The sequence below is a fragment of the Oncorhynchus nerka genome, linkage group LG27 (genome assembly GCF_034236695.1).
Source record: "Oncorhynchus nerka isolate Pitt River linkage group LG27, Oner_Uvic_2.0, whole genome shotgun sequence".
In the NCBI taxonomy this organism is placed as follows: domain Eukaryota; kingdom Metazoa; phylum Chordata; class Actinopteri; order Salmoniformes; family Salmonidae; genus Oncorhynchus; species Oncorhynchus nerka.
In genome coordinates, this window is record NC_088422.1 from 87,834,470 (window position 1) to 87,853,774 (window position 19,305).

The 19,305-nt window shown below is 43.2% G+C and overlaps 1 protein-coding gene across 6 annotated transcripts in view; it reads right to left on the bottom strand.

Moving 5' to 3' along the window:
* arnt2 (aryl-hydrocarbon receptor nuclear translocator 2) overlaps positions 1-19,305 on the bottom strand; it is a 71,375-nt gene that overhangs the window by 16,927 nt on the left and 35,143 nt on the right. For all 6 annotated transcript variants that reach the window (XM_065012229.1, XM_065012226.1, XM_065012225.1 and 3 more), the window contains one exon: positions 17,835-17,937. In XM_065012229.1, coding sequence (XP_064868301.1) covers positions 17,835-17,937 — 103 coding nt within the window. The remainder of the gene's footprint in view (positions 1-17,834; positions 17,938-19,305) is intronic.

Genomic DNA, 19,305 nt, shown 5'->3' on the forward strand with positions numbered 1-19,305 from the left:
TGAGAAACACACAGTGTACTGTACATCAGAGATCATCAACTAGATTCAGACACGGGACCATCTGTGAGAAACACAGTGTACTGTACATCAGAGATCATCAACTAGATTCAGACACGGGACCATCTGTGAGAAACACACAGTGTAATATACATCAGAGATCATCAACTAGATTCAGACACGGGACCATCTGTGAGAAACACACAGTGTACTGTACATCAGAGATCATCAACTAGATTCAGACACGGGACCATCTGTGAGAAACACACAGTGTAATATACATCAGAGATCATCAACTAGATTCAGACATGGGACGATCTGTGAGAAACACACAGTGTACTGTACATCAGAGATCATCAACTAGATTCAGACATGGGACGATCTGTGAGAAACACACAGTGTACTGTACATCAGAGATCATCAACTAGATTCAGACATGGGACGATCTGTGAGAAACACACAGTGTACTGTACATCAGAGATCATCAACTAGATTCAGACACGGGACCATCTGTGAGAAACACACAGTGTACTGTACATCAGAGATCATCAACTAGATTCAGACACGGGACCATCTGTGAGAAACACACAGTGTAATATACATCAGAGATCATCAACTAGATTCAGACATGGGACCATCTGTGAGAAACACACAGTGTACTGTACATCAGAGATCATCAACTAGATTCAGACATGGGACGATCTGTGAGAAACACACAGTGTACTGTACATCAGAGATCATCAACTAGATTCAGACATGGGACCATCTGTGAGAAACACACAGTGTACTGTACATCAGAGATCATCAACTAGATTCAGACACGGGACCATCTGTGAGAAACACAGTGTACTGTACATCAGAGATCATCAACTAGATTCAGACATGGGACGATCTGTGAGAAACACACAGTGTACTGTACATCAGAGATCATCAACTAGATTCAGACACGGGACCATCTGTGAGAAACACACAGTGTACTGTACATCAGAGATCATCAACTAGATTCAGACATGGGACCATCTGTGAGAAACACACAGTGTACTGTACATCAGAGATCATCAACTAGATTCAGACACGGGACCATCTGTGAGAAACACACAGTGTACTGTACATCAGAGATCATCAACTAGATTCAGACACGGGACCATCTGTGAGAAACACACAGTGTACTGTACATCAGAGATCATCAACTAGATTCAGACACGGGACCATCTGTGAGAAACACACAGTGTAATATACATCAGAGATCATCAACTAGATTCAGACACGGGACCATCTGTGAGAAACACACAGTGTAATATACATCAGAGATCATCAACTAGATTCAGACATGGGACGATCTGTGAGAAACACACAGTGTACTGTACATCAGAGATCATCAACTAGATTCAGACATGGGACGATCTGTGAGAAACACACAGTGTACTGTACATCAGAGATCATCAACTAGATTCAGACACGGGACCATCTGTGAGAAACACACAGTGTACTGTACATCAGAGATCATCAACTAGATTCAGACATGGGACGATCTGTGAGAAACACACAGTGTACTGTACATCAGAGATCATCAACTAGATTCAGACACGGGACCATCTGTGAGAAACACACAGTGTACTGTACATCAGAGATCATCAACTAGATTCAGACATGGGACCATCTGTGAGAAACACACAGTGTACTGTACATCAGAGATCATCAACTAGATTCAGACACGGGACCATCTGTGAGAAACACACAGTGTACTATACATCAGAGATCATCAACTAGATTCAGACACGGGACCATCTGTGAGAAACACACAGTGTACTGTACATCAGAGATCATCAACTAGATTCAGACACGGGACCATCTGTGAGAAACACACAGTGTACTGTACATCAGAGATCATCAACTAGATTCAGACATGGGACCATCTGTGAGAAACACACAGTGTACTGTACATCAGAGATCATCAACTAGATTCAGACACGGGACCATCTGTGAGAAACACACAGTGTATATACATCAGAGATCATCAACTAGATTCAGACATGGGACCATCTGTGAGAAACACACAGTGTACTGTACATCAGAGATCATCAACTATATTCAGACACGGGACCATCTGTGAGAAACACACAGTGTACTGTACATCAGAGATCATCAACTATATTCAGACACGGGACCATCTGTGAGAAACACACAGTGTACTGTACATCAGAGATCATCAACTAGATTCAGACACGGGACCATCTGTGAGAAACACACAGTGTACTATACATCAGAGATCATCAACTAGATTCAGACACGGGACCATCTGTGAGAAACACACAGTGTACTGTACATCAGAGATCATCAACTAGATTCAGACACGGGACCATCTGTGAGAAACACACAGTGTACTGTACATCAGAGATCATCAACTAGATTCAGACATGGGACGATCTGTGAGAAACACACAGTGTACTGTACATCAGAGATCATCAACTAGATTCAGACACGGGACCATCTGTGAGAAACACACAGTGTACTGTACATCAGAGATCATCAACTAGATTCAGACACGGGACCATCTGTGAGAAACACACAGTGTAACTGTACATCAGAGATCATCAACTAGATTCAGACACGGGACCATCTGTGAGAAACACACAGTGTACTATACATCAGAGATCATCAACTAGATTCAGACACGGGACCATCTGTGAGAAACACACAGTGTACTGTACATCAGAGATCATCAACTAGATTCAGACACGGGACCATCTGTGAGAAACACACAGTGTACTATACATCAGAGATCATCAACTAGATTCAGACACGGGACCATCTGTGAGAAACACACAGTGTACTGTACATCAGAGATCATCAACTAGATTCAGACACTGGGACCATCTGTGAGAAACACACACCATCTGTGTAATATACATCAGAGATCATCAACTAGATTCAGACACGGGACCATCTGTGAGAAACACACAGTGTACTGTACATCAGAGATCATCAACTAGATTCAGACACGGGACCATCTGTGAGAAACACACAGTGTACTGTACATCAGAGATCATCAACTAGATTCAGACACGGGACCATCTGTGAGAAACACACAGTGTACTGTACATCAGAGATCATCAACTAGATTCAGACACGGGACCATCTGTGAGAAACACAGTGTAATATACATCAGAGATCATCAACTAGATTCAGACACGGGACCATCTGTGAGAAACACACAGTGTACTGTACATCAGAGATCATCAACTAGATTCAGACACGGGACCATCTGTGAGAAACACACAGTGTACTGTACATCAGAGATCATCAACTAGATTCAGACACGGGACCATCTGTGAGAAACACAGTGTACTGTACATCAGAGATCATCAACTAGATTCAGACACGGGACCATCTGTGAGAAACACACAGTGTACTGTACATCAGAGATCATCAACTAGATTCAGACACGGGACCATCTGTGAGAAACACACAGTGTACTGTACATCAGAGATCATCAACTAGATTCAGACACGGGACCATCTGTGAGAAAACACAGTGTACTGTACATCAGAGATCATCAACTAGATTCAGACACGGGACCATCTGTGAGAAACACACAGTGTACTGTACATCAGAGATCATCAACTAGATTCAGACACGGGACCATCTGTGAGAAACACACAGTGTAATATACATCAGAGATCATCAACTAGATTCAGACACGGGACCATCTGTGAGAAACACACAGTGTACTGTACATCAGAGATCATCAACTAGATTCAGACATGGGACGATCTGTGAGAAACACACAGTGTACTGTACATCAGAGATCATCAACTAGATTCAGACACGGGACCATCTGTGAGAAACACACAGTGTAATATACATCAGAGATCATCAACTAGATTCAGACACGGGACCATCTGTGAGAAACACACAGTGTACTGTACATCAGAGATCATCAACTAGATTCAGACACGGGACCATCTGTGAGAAACACACAGTGTACTATACATCAGAGATCATCAACTAGATTCAGACACGGGACGATCTGTGAGAAACACAGTGTACTGTACATCAGAGATCATCAACTAGATTCAGACACGGGACCATCTGTGAGAAACACACAGTGTACTGTACATCAGAGATCATCAACTAGATTCAGACACGGGACCATCTGTGAGAAACACACAGTGTACTGTACATCAGAGATCATCAACTAGATTCAGACACGGGACCATCTGTGAGAAACACACAGTGTACTGTACATCAGAGATCATCAACTAGATTCAGACACGGGACCATCTGTGAGAAACACACAGTGTAATATACATCAGAGATCATCAACTAGATTCAGACACGGGACCATCTGTGAGAAACACACAGTGTACTGTACATCAGAGATCATCAACTAGATTCAGACACGGGACCATCTGTGAGAAACACACAGTGTACTGTACATCAGAGATCATCAACTAGATTCAGACACGGGACCATCTGTGAGAAACACACAGTGTAATATACATCAGAGATCATCAACTAGATTCAGACACGGGACCATCTGTGAGAAACACACAGTGTAATATACATCAGAGATCATCAACTAGATTCAGACACGGGACCATCTGTGAGAAACACACAGTGTACTGTACATCAGAGATCATCAACTAGATTCAGACATGGGACGATCTGTGAGAAACACACAGTGTACTGTACATCAGAGATCATCAACTAGATTCAGACACGGGACCATCTGTGAGAAACACACAGTGTACTGTACATCAGAGATCATCAACTAGATTCAGACACGGGACCATCTGTGAGAAACACAGTGTACTGTACATCAGAGATCATCAACTAGATTCAGACATGGGACGATCTGTGAGAAACACACAGTGTAATATACATCAGAGATCATCAACTAGATTCAGACACGGGACCATCTGTGAGAAACACACAGTGTACTGTACATCAGAGATCATCAACTAGATTCAGACACGGGACCATCTGTGAGAAACACAGTGTACTGTACATCAGAGATCATCAACTAGATTCAGACACGGGACCATCTGTGAGAAACACACAGTGTAATATACATCAGAGATCATCAACTAGATTCAGACACGGGACGATCTGTGAGAAACACACAGTGTACTATACATCAGAGATCATCAACTAGATTCAGACATGGGACGATCTGTGAGAAACACACAGTGTACTGTACATCAGAGATCATCAACTATATTCAGACATGGGACGATCTGTGAGAAACACACAGTGTACTGTACATCAGAGATCATCAACTAGATTCAGACACGGGACCATCTGTGAGAAACACAGTGTACTGTACATCAGAGATCATCAACTAGATTCAGACACGGGACCATCTGTGAGAAACACACAGTGTACTGTACATCAGAGATCATCAACTAGATTCAGACACGGGACCATCTGTGAGAAACACAGTGTACTGTACATCAGAGATCATCAACTAGATTCAGACATGGGACGATCTGTGAGAAACACACAGTGTACTGTACATCAGAGATCATCAACTAGATTCAGACATGGGACGATCTGTGAGAAACACACAGTGTACTGTACATCAGAGATCATCAACTAGATTCAGACACGGGACCATCTGTGAGAAACACACAGTGTACTGTACATCAGAGATCATCAACTAGATTCAGACACGGGACCATCTGTGAGAAACACACAGTGTAATATACATCAGAGATCATCAACTAGATTCAGACACGGGACCATCTGTGAGAAACACACAGTGTACTGTACATCAGAGATCATCAACTAGATTCAGACACGGGACCATCTGTGAGAAACACACAGTGTACTGTACATCAGAGATCATCAACTAGATTCAGACACGGGACCATCTGTGAGAAACACACAGTGTACTGTACATCAGAGATCATCAACTAGATTCAGACACGGGACCATCTGTGAGAAACACACAGTGTACTGTACATCAGAGATCATCAACTAGATTCAGACACGGGACCATCTGTGAGAAACACACAGTGTAATATACATCAGAGATCATCAACTAGATTCAGACACGGGACCATCTGTGAGAAACACACAGTGTACTGTACATCAGAGATCATCAACTAGATTCAGACACGGGACCATCTGTGAGAAACACACAGTGTAATATACATCAGAGATCATCAACTAGATTCAGACACGGGACCATCTGTGAGAAACACACAGTGTACTGTACATCAGAGATCATCAACTAGATTCAGACACGGGACCATCTGTGAGAAACACACAGTGTACTGTACATCAGAGATCATCAACTAGATTCAGACACGGGACCATCTGTGAGAAACACACAGTGTAATATACATCAGAGATCATCAACTAGATTCAGACACGGGACCATCTGTGAGAAACACACAGTGTAATATACATCAGAGATCATCAACTAGATTCAGACACGGGACCATCTGTGAGAAACACACAGTGTAATATACATCAGAGATCATCAACTAGATTCAGACACGGGACCATCTGTGAGAAACACACAGTGTAATATACATCAGAGATCATCAACTAGATTCAGACACGGGACCATCTGTGAGAAACACAGTGTACTGTACATCAGAGATCATCAACTAGATTCAGACATGGGACGATCTGTGAGAAACACACAGTGTAATATACATCAGAGATCATCAACTAGATTCAGACACGGGACCATCTGTGAGAAACACAGTGTACTGTACATCAGAGATCATCAACTAGATTCAGACACGGGACCATCTGTGAGAAACACACAGTGTACTATACATCAGAGATCATCAACTAGATTCAGACACGGGACCATCTGTGAGAAACACACAGTGTACTGTACATCAGAGATCATCAACTAGATTCAGACACGGGACCATCTGTGAGAAACACACAGTGTACTGTACATCAGAGATCATCAACTAGATTCAGACACGGGACCATCTGTGAGAAACACACAGTGTAATATACATCAGAGATCATCAACTAGATTCAGACACGGGACCATCTGTGAGAAACACACAGTGTAATATACATCAGAGATCATCAACTAGATTCAGACACGGGACGATCTGTGAGAAACACACAGTGTACTGTACATCAGAGATCATCAACTAGATTCAGACACGGGACCATCTGTGAGAAACACACAGTGTACTGTACATCAGAGATCATCAACTAGATTCAGACACGGGACCATCTGTGAGAAACACACAGTGTAATATACATCAGAGATCATCAACTAGATTCAGACATGGGACGATCTGTGAGAAACACAGTGTAATATACATCAGAGATCATCAACTAGATTCAGACACAGGGACCATCTGTGAGAAACACACAGTGTACTGTACATCAGAGATCATCAACTAGATTCAGACACGGGACCATCTGTGAGAAACACACAGTGTACTGTACATCAGAGATCATCAACTAGATTCAGACACGGGACCATCTGTGAGAAACACACAGTGTACTGTACATCAGAGATCATCAACTAGATTCAGACACGGGACCATCTGTGAGAAACACACAGTGTAATATACATCAGAGATCATCAACTAGATTCAGACACGGGACCATCTGTGAGAAACACACAGTGTAATGTACATCAGAGATCATCAACTAGATTCAGACATGGGACCATCTGTGAGAAACACACAGTGTACTGTACATCAGAGATCATCAACTAGATTCAGACACGGGACCATCTGTGAGAAACACACAGTGTACTGTACATCAGAGATCATCAACTAGATTCAGACACGGGACCATCTGTGAGAAACACACAGTGTACTGTACATCAGAGATCATCAACTAGATTCAGACACGGGACCATCTGTGAGAAACACACAGTGTAATGTACATCAGAGATCATCAACTAGATTCAGACACGGGACGATCTGTGAGAAACACATGTACTGTACATCAGAGATCATCAACTCAGAGATCATCAACTAGATTCAGACACGGGACCATCTGTGAGAAACACACAGTGTACTGTACATCAGAGATCATCAACTAGATTCAGACATGGGACCATCTGTGAGAAACACACAGTGTACTGTACATCAGAGATCATCAACTAGATTCAGACACGGGACCATCTGTGAGAAACACACAGTGTACTGTACATCAGAGATCATCAACTAGATTCAGACACGGGACCATCTGTGAGAAACACACAGTGTAATATACATCAGAGATCATCAACTAGATTCAGACACGGGACCATCTGTGAGAAACACACAGTGTACTGTACATCAGAGATCATCAACTAGATTCAGACATGGGACGATCTGTGAGAAACACACAGTGTAATATACATCAGAGATCATCAACTAGATTCAGACACGGGACCATCTGTGAGAAACACACAGTGTACTGTACATCAGAGATCATCAACTAGATTCAGACATGGGACCATCTGTGAGAAACACACAGTGTACTGTACATCAGAGATCATCAACTAGATTCAGACATGGGACCATCTGTGAGAAACACACAGTGTACTGTACATCAGAGATCATCAACTAGATTCAGACACGGGACCATCTGTGAGAAACACACAGTGTACTGTACATCAGAGATCATCAACTAGATTCAGACATGGGACCATCTGTGAGAAAACACAGTGTACTGTACATCAGAGATCATCAACTAGATTCAGACACGGGACCATCTGTGAGAAACACACAGTGTAATATACATCAGAGATCATCAACTAGATTCAGACACGGGACCATCTGTGAGAAACACACAGTGTACTGTACATCAGAGATCATCAACTAGATTCAGACACGGGACCATCTGTGAGAAACACACAGTGTACTGTACATCAGAGATCATCAACTAGATTCAGACACGGGACCATCTGTGAGAAACACACAGTGTACTGTACATCAGAGATCATCAACTAGATTCAGACACAGACCATCTGTGAGAAACACACAGTGTAATATACATCAGAGATCATCAACTAGATTCAGACACGGGACCATCTGTGAGAAACACACAGTGTACTGTACATCAGAGATCATCAACTAGATTCAGACACGGGACCATCTGTGAGAAACACACAGTGTACTGTACATCAGAGATCATCAACTAGATTCAGACACGGGACCATCTGTGAGAAACACACAGTGTAATATACATCAGAGATCATCAACTAGATTCAGACACGGGACCATCTGTGAGAAACACACAGTGTACTGTACATCAGAGATCATCAACTAGATTCAGACATGGGACGATCTGTGAGAAACACACAGTGTACTGTACATCAGAGATCATCAACTAGATTCAGACACGGGACGATCTGTGAGAAACACACAGTGTACATCAGAGATCATCAACTAGATTCAGACACGGGACCATCTGTGAGAAACACACAGTGTACTGTACATCAGAGATCATCAACTAGATTCAGACACGGGACCATCTGTGAGAAACACACAGTGTACTGTACATCAGAGATCATCAACTAGATTCAGACACGGGACCATCTGTGAGAAACACACAGTGTAATATACATCAGAGATCATCAACTAGATTCAGACATGGGACGATCTGTGAGAAACACAGTGTACTGTACATCAGAGATCATCAACTAGATTCAGACACGGGACGATCTGTGAGAAACACACAGTGTACTATACATCAGAGATCATCAACTAGATTCAGACACGGGACCATCTGTGAGAAACACACAGTGTACTGTACATCAGAGATCATCAACTAGATTCAGACATGGGACGATCTGTGAGAAACACACAGTGTAATATACATCAGAGATCATCAACTAGATTCAGACACGGGACCGATCTGTGAGAAACACACAGTGTAATATACATCAGAGATCATCAACTAGATTCAGACACGGGACCATCTGTGAGAAACACACAGTGTACTGTACATCAGAGATCATCAACTAGATTCAGACACGGGACCATCTGTGAGAAACACACAGTGTAATATACATCAGAGATCATCAACTAGATTCAGACACGGGACGATCTGTGAGAAACACACAGTGTAATATACATCAGAGATCATCAACTAGATTCAGACACGGGACCATCTGTGAGAAACACACAGTGTACTGTACATCAGAGATCATCAACTAGATTCAGACATCTGGGACCATCTGTGAGAAACACACAGTGTACTGTACATCAGAGATCATCAACTAGATTCAGACACGGGACCATCTGTGAGAAACACACAGTGTACTGTACATCAGAGATCATCAACTAGATTCAGACACGGGACCATCTGTGAGAAACACACAGTGTACTGTACATCAGAGATCATCAACTAGATTCAGACACGGGACCATCTGTGAGAAACACACAGTGTACTGTACATCAGAGATCATCAACTAGATTCAGACACGGGACCATCTGTGAGAAACACACAGTGTACTGTACATCAGAGATCATCAACTAGATTCAGACACGGGACCATCTGTGAGAAACACACAGTGTACTATACATCAGAGATCATCAACTAGATTCAGACACGGGACCATCTGTGAGAAACACACAGTGTACTGTACATCAGAGATCATCAACTAGATTCAGACACGGGACGATCTGTGAGAAACACACAGTGTAATATACATCAGAGATCATCAACTAGATTCAGACACGGGACCATCTGTGAGAAACACAGTGTACTGTACATCAGAGATCATCAACTAGATTCAGACACGGGACCATCTGTGAGAAACACACAGTGTAATATACATCAGAGATCATCAACTAGATTCAGACACGGGACCATCTGTGAGAAACACACAGTGTACTGTACATCAGAGATCATCAACTAGATTCAGACACGGGACCATCTGTGAGAAACACACAGTGTACTGTACATCAGAGATCATCAACTAGATTCAGACACGGGACCATCTGTGAGAAACACACAGTGTAATATACATCAGAGATCATCAACTAGATTCAGACACGGGACCATCTGTGAGAAACACACAGTGTACTGTACATCAGAGATCATCAACTAGATTCAGACACGGGACCATCTGTGAGAAACACACAGTGTACTGTACATCAGAGATCATCAACTAGATTCAGACACGGGACGATCTGTGAGAAACACACAGTGTACTGTACATCAGAGATCATCAACTAGATTCAGACACGGGACCATCTGTGAGAAACACAGTGTACTGTACATCAGAGATCATCAACTAGATTCAGACACGGGACCATCTGTGAGAAACACACAGTGTAATATACATCAGAGATCATCAACTAGATTCAGACACGGGACCATCTGTGAGAAACACACAGTGTAATATACATCAGAGATCATCAACTAGATTCAGACACGGGACCATCTGTGAGAAACACACAGTGTAATATACATCAGAGATCATCAACTAGATTCAGACACGATCATCAACTAGATTCAGACACGGAGACCATCTGTGAGAAACACACAGTGTACTGTACATCAGAGATCATCAACTAGATTCAGACACGGGACCATCTGTGAGAAACACACAGTGTAATATACATCAGAGATCATCAACTAGATTCAGACACGGGACCATCTGTGAGAAACACACAGTGTAATATACATCAGAGATCATCAACTAGATTCAGACACTAGAGACCATCTGTGAGAAACACACAGTGTACTGTACATCAGAGATCATCAACTAGATTCAGACACGGGACCATCTGTGAGAAACACACAGTGTACTGTACATCAGAGATCATCAACTAGATTCAGACACGGGACCATCTGTGAGAAACACACAGTGTACTGTACATCAGAGATCATCAACTAGATTCAGACACGGGACCATCTGTGAGAAACACACAGTGTAATATACATCAGAGATCATCAACTAGATTCAGACACGGGACCATCTGTGAGAAACACACAGTGTAATATACATCAGAGATCATCAACTAGATTCAGACACGGGACGATCTGTGAGAAACACACAGTGTACTGTACATCAGAGATCATCAACTAGATTCAGACACGGGACCATCTGTGAGAAACACAGTGTAATATACATCAGAGATCATCAACTAGATTCAGACACGGGACGATCTGTGAGAAACACAGTGTACTGTACATCAGAGATCATCAACTAGATTCAGACACGGGACCATCTGTGAGAAACACACAGTGATCATACTGTACATCAGAATAGTACATCAGAGATCACATCAACTAGATTCAGACACGGGACCATCTGTGAGAATCACACAGTGTAATATACATCAGAGATCATCAACTAGATTCAGACACATTTGTATAGGACCATCTGTGGGAATAGAAACACACAGTGTACTGTACATCAGAGATCATCAACTAGATTCAGACATACTTTGGGATAGGATCACATCTGTGAGAAACACACAGTGTACTGTACATCAGAGATCATCAACTAGATTCAGACATGGGACCATCTGTGTATAGAAACACACAGTGTACTGTACATCAGAGATAGGAATACATCAGAGATGTACAACTAGATTCAGACACTTTGGGAGGATCATTTTCTTGAGCGGATGGTCAGGGGTCAGAACATAATCACACATACTTTTGATCACATCTCTCTGGTATTGGGACAAAACATCATTTGTATGTGTGGGAAAGATAGGATCACATTCTGGTATGTGGGAATACTTTGGTGTATAGGATCACATTTCAAACCTCACATTTGTATAGGATCACATCTCTCTGGTATGCGTGGGAATACTTTGGTGTATAGGATCACATCTCTCTCTGGTATGCGTGGGAATACTTTGGTGTATAGGATCACATCTCTCTGGTATGCGTGGGAATACTTTGGTGTATAGGATCACATCTCTCTGGTATGGGTGGGAATACTTTGGTGTATAGGATCACATCTCTCTGGTATGCGTGGGAATACTTTGGTGTATAGGATCACATCTCTCTGGTATGTGTGGGAATACTTTGGTGTATAGGATCACATCTCTCTCTGGTATGTGTGGGAATACTTTGGTGTATAGGATCACATCTCTCTGGTATGTGTGGGAATACTTTGGTGTATAGGATCACATCTCTCTGGTATGCGTGGGAATACTTTGGTGTATAGGATCACATCTCTCTGGTATGTGTGGGAATCTGGTATAGGTCTGGGAATACTTTGGTGTATAGGATCACATCTCTCTGGAATATGTGTGGGAATACTTTGGTGTATAGGATCACATCTGGTATGTGTGGGAATACTTTGGTGTATAGGATCACATCTCTCTGGTATGTGTGGGAATACTTTGGTGTATAGGATCACATCTCTCTGGTATGTGTGGGAATACTTTGGTGTATAGGATCACATCTCTCTGGTATGTGTGGGAATACTTTGGTGTATAGGATCACATCTCTCTGGTATGTGTGGGAATACTTTGGTGTATAGGATCACATCTCTCTGGTATGTGTGGGAATACTTTGGTGTATAGGATCACATCTCTGGTATGTGTGGGAATCTGGTCACATGTGTGGGAATACTTTGGTGTATAGGATCACATCTCTCTGGTATGTGTGGGAATACTTTGGTGTATAGGATCACATCTCTCTGGTATGTGTGGGAATACTTTGGTGTATAGGATCACATCTCTCTGGTATGTGTGGGAATACTTTGGTGTATAGGATCACATCTCTCTGGTATGTGTGGGAATACTTTGGTGTATAGGATCACATCTCTCTGGTATGTGGGAATGGGAATCACATCTTTGGTGTATAGGATCACATCTCTCTGGTATGTGTGGGAATACTTTGGGAATCACATCTCTCTGGTATGTTGGGAATACTTTGGTGTATAGGATCACATCTCTCTGGTATGTGTGGGAATACTTTGGTGTATAGGATCACATCTCTCTGGTATGTGTGGGAATACTTTGGTGTATAGGATCACATCTCTCTGGTATGTGTGGGAATACTTTGGTGTATAGGATCACATCTCTCTGGTATGTGTGGGAATACTTTGGTGTATAGGATCACATCTCTGGTATCTGGGAATATCTTCTGGTGTGTGGGAATCACATCTCTCTGGTATGTGGGAATACTTTGGTGTATAGGATCACATCTCTCTGGTATGTGTGGGAATACTTTGGTGTATAGGATCACATCTCTCTGGTATGTGTGGGAATACTTTGGTGTATAGGATCACATCTCTCTGGATATGTGTGGGAATACTTTGGTGTATAGGATCACATCTCTCTGGTATGTGTGGGAATGTATAGGATCAATACTGGTTTGGTGTATAGGATCACATCTCTCTGGTATGTGTGGGAATACTTTGGTGTATAGGATCACATCTCTCTGGTATGTGTGGGAATACTTTGGTGTATAGGATCACATCTCTCTGGTATGTGTGGGAATACTTTGGTGTATAGGATCACATCTCTCTGGGGTATAGGTGTGGGAATACTTTGGTGTATAGGATCACATCTCTCTGGTATGTGTGGGAATACTTTGGTGTATAGGATCACATCTCTCTGGTATGTGTGGGAATACTTTGGTGTATAGGATCACATCTCTCTGGTATGTGTGGGAATACTTTGGTGTATAGGATCACATCTCTCTGGTATGTGTGGGAATACTTTGGTGTATAGGATCACATCTCTCTGGTATGTGTGGGAATACTTTGGTGTATAGGATCACATCTCTCTGGTATGTGTGGGAATACGTTGGAACAGATTTCCAAAATGTACATCACTTGGAGCTGATTTGCTGCTGTTTAACAGTCATGTCATTTTTTTTGTTGCTACGAATACTTGGGAGGGGCAAATAAAATCACCCGCGGGCCGCCAGTTGGGGAACCCTGCTATACGTCACACATACAATAGTAACTCTGGGCCTAGGGCTCCCATTTGGCACACGTGTAGTCCACCCCCACAGGTATGAATGCAGAAACAGACAGACACACACACAGAGAAAGGAACGGAGTGGGAGGAGACAGAGACTAATGTTAATCAGCGCCACTGAAAACAGAGAGATGTTCAGACCAGAGAGCTAGAACACAAGAGCTGCTGAACTGGGGACATGTCAACCCACAGCACTGATGAGGTGTATGGACCATAAACCAGAACACACACACACACACACACACACACACACACACACACACACACACACACACACACACAGAACAAATAACCAGTGCCTGACATTGTATAATGTTATGACTGTTATGTTCGCTGTGTGAGACTATGAATGCAGGACAAATTGCACCCTATTCCCTATATAGCGCACGACTTTAGACCAGAGCCCTATGAACTATATAGGGAATAAGGTGCCATTTGGAACACAGGCATGGTGAGTGTTATTGGAAAAATCTTGTTTGGTGTGTTGCCATGTTGCTGTGGATAGGATTCTCCTCAATGAGAACAATACATTTGAAATCTGAACCTGCTTTTGTGTGTGTTTGTGTTTTTGTGTCTGCTAAATGACACGTGTACTGATTAGATGACTGCATAGAAATGTAGAGGGACCAGGTCTCTCTTATAGAACAGACTGTATCTCACAGAGACCTGAGAACCTGGATTAAGGAAGTTTAAAAGAAGCAGAAGGGATTTATGGTGATGTCAGCTTTAACTGCTATAACCAAGTCTACACAGTCTCACAGTATGGAAACCAAGATGGAAGCCATTTGACATGAGTTTCTTTCAGCGGGTGAGTCAGGTATTATTGAGAGCAGAGAGGAGGCACAACCTGGGTTTTTCCACTGATCAACTAAAGGTTCAAGAGGACAGCATCTTCTGCTCTTCTGGAGTTAGCTAATATTAGCTTCCCTGAAATGATGTTGAAAAATGAACAATTCCTTTCCACTTGGTTGCATGGCATGCTGTTCGGGGCTCTGTGTGTGTGTGTGTTGTGTATTCTCAGCTGTGGTCACCGCAGAGTGCAGACAGTCATCCCTGCATGCTGTTTTCAATTTGCCAAGCGGCCTAAATAGCAAAAGGAACAAAAGACACACACACATTCCAGTCGTCCTAACAAAGCGTGATTAGCATCTGTGTAATGTGAGTGAAGCAGACAACAAACACAAACATCTCCATTCCTGTGCTAACGAGGCTTTAGGCACGCCAGGCCGCATCGGAAATATCGGGGAGACACGTGTCAGTGGTCTGGGTTTTTTAAAAACCCGCTCGAGTCAAACGTTTAAGTTCAAAAACATTTTGGCGGTCAATCTGTGGGCATTAGGGGAACCGGTTTCTAGATTTCTAAACATCCCGAGAATGAAATAAACAAAAGTAGTGCTCAGGGTTGAAGCCAGTGGGAGGGGGTCGGTGGTGCATGCCACAAACACACCCACCCAGGGGGAGATTCTAAACTGGATTCCCGACATTATGGATTCCTGATTATTGAAATATCTGCAGCAGGATAGGTCATACATAATGACGTGTGAGCTATGGAAGCATTCATCACTTTAACCAATCTTCCTTCTCTCTCCCTCTGTCTGTCTTCACATCATCTTGGGGATAGAAAGCATACGGCCCGATGGCTGCGGCTCGATGGCCGCGGGGAAAGCATACGGCTCGATGGCCGCGGGGGGAAAGCATACGGCTCGATGGCGGGGGAAAGCATACGGCTCGATGGCTGCGGGGAAAGCATACGGCCTCGATGGCTGCGGGGGAAAGCATACGGCTCGATGGCCGCTGGGGAAAGCATACGGCTCGATGGCGGCGGGGGGAAAGCATACGGCTCGATGGCGATGGCGGCGGGGGAAAGCATACGGCTCGATGGCGGCGGGGGGAAAGAATATGGCTCGATGGCCGCGGGGGGAAAGCATATGGCTCGATGGCCGCGGGGGGAAAGCATATGGCTCGATGGCCACGGGGGGAAAGCATGAAATCGATTATGGCTACACGCACATCACAGTCTACGTCCCAAATGACACCCTATTCCCTATGTAGTGCACTCTATGGGTCCTAATCAGAAGTACTGCACTATATAGGGAATATGATGCCATTTGGGATACAGAACACATCTCCCAGGCAGGTGTGAACCAAAGACTGGATTATTGCTGATGTAGGGAGACGAAGGTATCTACATATCAGAGATGACTAAGTTTGAACCTCTTGAAGCTAAGGGACACTATTTTTATGCTTGGAAAAATAACGTTCCCAAAGTAAACGGCCTATTTCTCAGGACCAGATGCTAGAATATTCATATAATTGACAGCTTAGGATAGAAAACACTCTAAAGTTTCCAGAACTGTAAAAATATTGTCTGTGAGTATAACAGAACTGATATTGCAGGCGAAAGCCTAAGAAAAATCCAATCAGGAAGTGACTCATGTTTTGAAACCGTTGTGTTCCTATGCATCCCTATTGGCCATTGAAAGGGATATCAACCAGATTCCTTTTTCTACGTCTTCCCTAAGGTGTCTACAGCCTTTAGACGTAGTTTCACGCCTTTATGTTGAAGAATGAGCGTAAAGGACCACATTGCGTAAGTGGCCAGGTGATTAACAAAAGGCTAAGCTGTGTTTCGCTATATATTTCACTTGTGATTTCATGAATATGAATATTTTCTAGTAAGATTATTTGGCCGTTGCGCTATGCTAATTAGTGTAGTTGATGACAATTCTCCCGGATCCGGGATGGGTAGTTCCAAGAGTTAAAGGATGGATGAGTCCTATTGGGAGTGAGTCTACAACACAGGTGTTTATCACTTAACACTTTAAATCCCCCGCAGATGGAGAGATGGATCCAGTTGATATATTGTGCACACTTGCGCTCACACACACCTAAGACAGGCAAAGACCATCCATGTGCTTGTGGAGGAATGACACACAGACAGATACACACCTCATTCTGCAGATGAAGGATCGTCTGGAGCCCATGCACATCCTCATAGACGACTGTTGCCCCTCTTTCTTCACTGTTCCTGTCTTCAGGTCCAGGATACGCCCTGAGGAGACAGAGAACATGAGATGAGAGACGCTCACACACACACACACAGCCATGCTGAGGTCCGGGAGCTGCGCCACCGTTTCTGTCAGGAACATTTTTGTTGGTCGGTGCATCCCTCCCTCGTTTCTCATTAAGTGTTTGGAGAGGAAAAACAATGTAATTCCTGATATTTAGTCTAATGTAATAAATGGAGAGAATGTCTCTTCCTTTTCTCTCCCTGTTTGTCTTCCTCTCCACCCCATTTAGACTATTAGCTGCATCATTACTAGTCTGTCGGAGAAACATGTCTACAGTAATTCCAGACAAATAAGCTTTGTGTGTGTGTGTGTGTGTGTGTGTGTGTGTGTGTGTGTGTGTCCTGCAGCGATCCATTCCAGCTGACCCAAGTTATTTTATTCCAGAGGAATTCCTCCTCCACACACAGTCAGTCTGAGCTGCGTTGCAAATAATTTGTTTGTTAGATGACTGGGGGCTTAGATCATGCTAACAGCTATCGAGTTAGCTAGCGCCAGCCAGAGGTTATTCAGCAGGACAAGGAGAGGATGCAAGCCACACAACACGTTGTACACTCTCCACAATTCACATTCCAGCTGTAGACTACACAACAGGCCAATTCAAGGCCCGGGGGGGGCATTTGACAAGGAATGTTGATGACAGGTGGGGGGGTTTAATGTTGAAGCTGGACATATGGACAACCTGCCAATAACATTAGTGTAATGAATAAAGCATTAGACAATGTTAACTCTCCAAACTCCCAAAGCATTGATGTGGTCATCTATACTGTTCTATTATTGCAGTGGCTCCTCAAGGGAGGGAGGCGGTCAGTGTTTGACCCCAGCTAAAGGCTGGATTGTAGTTTTGGCTAGTCTTGTATTGGAGAGGATACAAGGATCTCAGCTCCCTCTCTTCCTGAGACTGACCCATGGAGGTCGAACGAGAGCTCTGGACGAATACAACCCATCTTAGCACGGACATTGCCATTGATGGTTTCCACCATTTTAAAGTAGGAGATGAGGCCTCTTCCTACCTCTATGGACTGACCACTATGTTTAGATAAAGACATTATCTCCCTGGGGCTCTGGGTGCCCTGGGATGACATATGACTATTATCATTGGCCAATTAGGTCAGGAGTCCAATTAGAAGGCTCTGGTTTCGAACGTGTTGAAAGGCTTTACCACATATCTCCTAGGGTCTTTCTCATGGATTGTTGACAGGTTTTCAAGCTCCATTGGTTCGAGTAAAAACAACAACAACAACACTGCTCTGAAACACTTCTCTAAAACCCACATGCACAGGTTATTTACCATTATAAACTGGGTGGTTTGAGTCCTGAATTCTTATTGGCTGACAGCCGTGGTATATCAT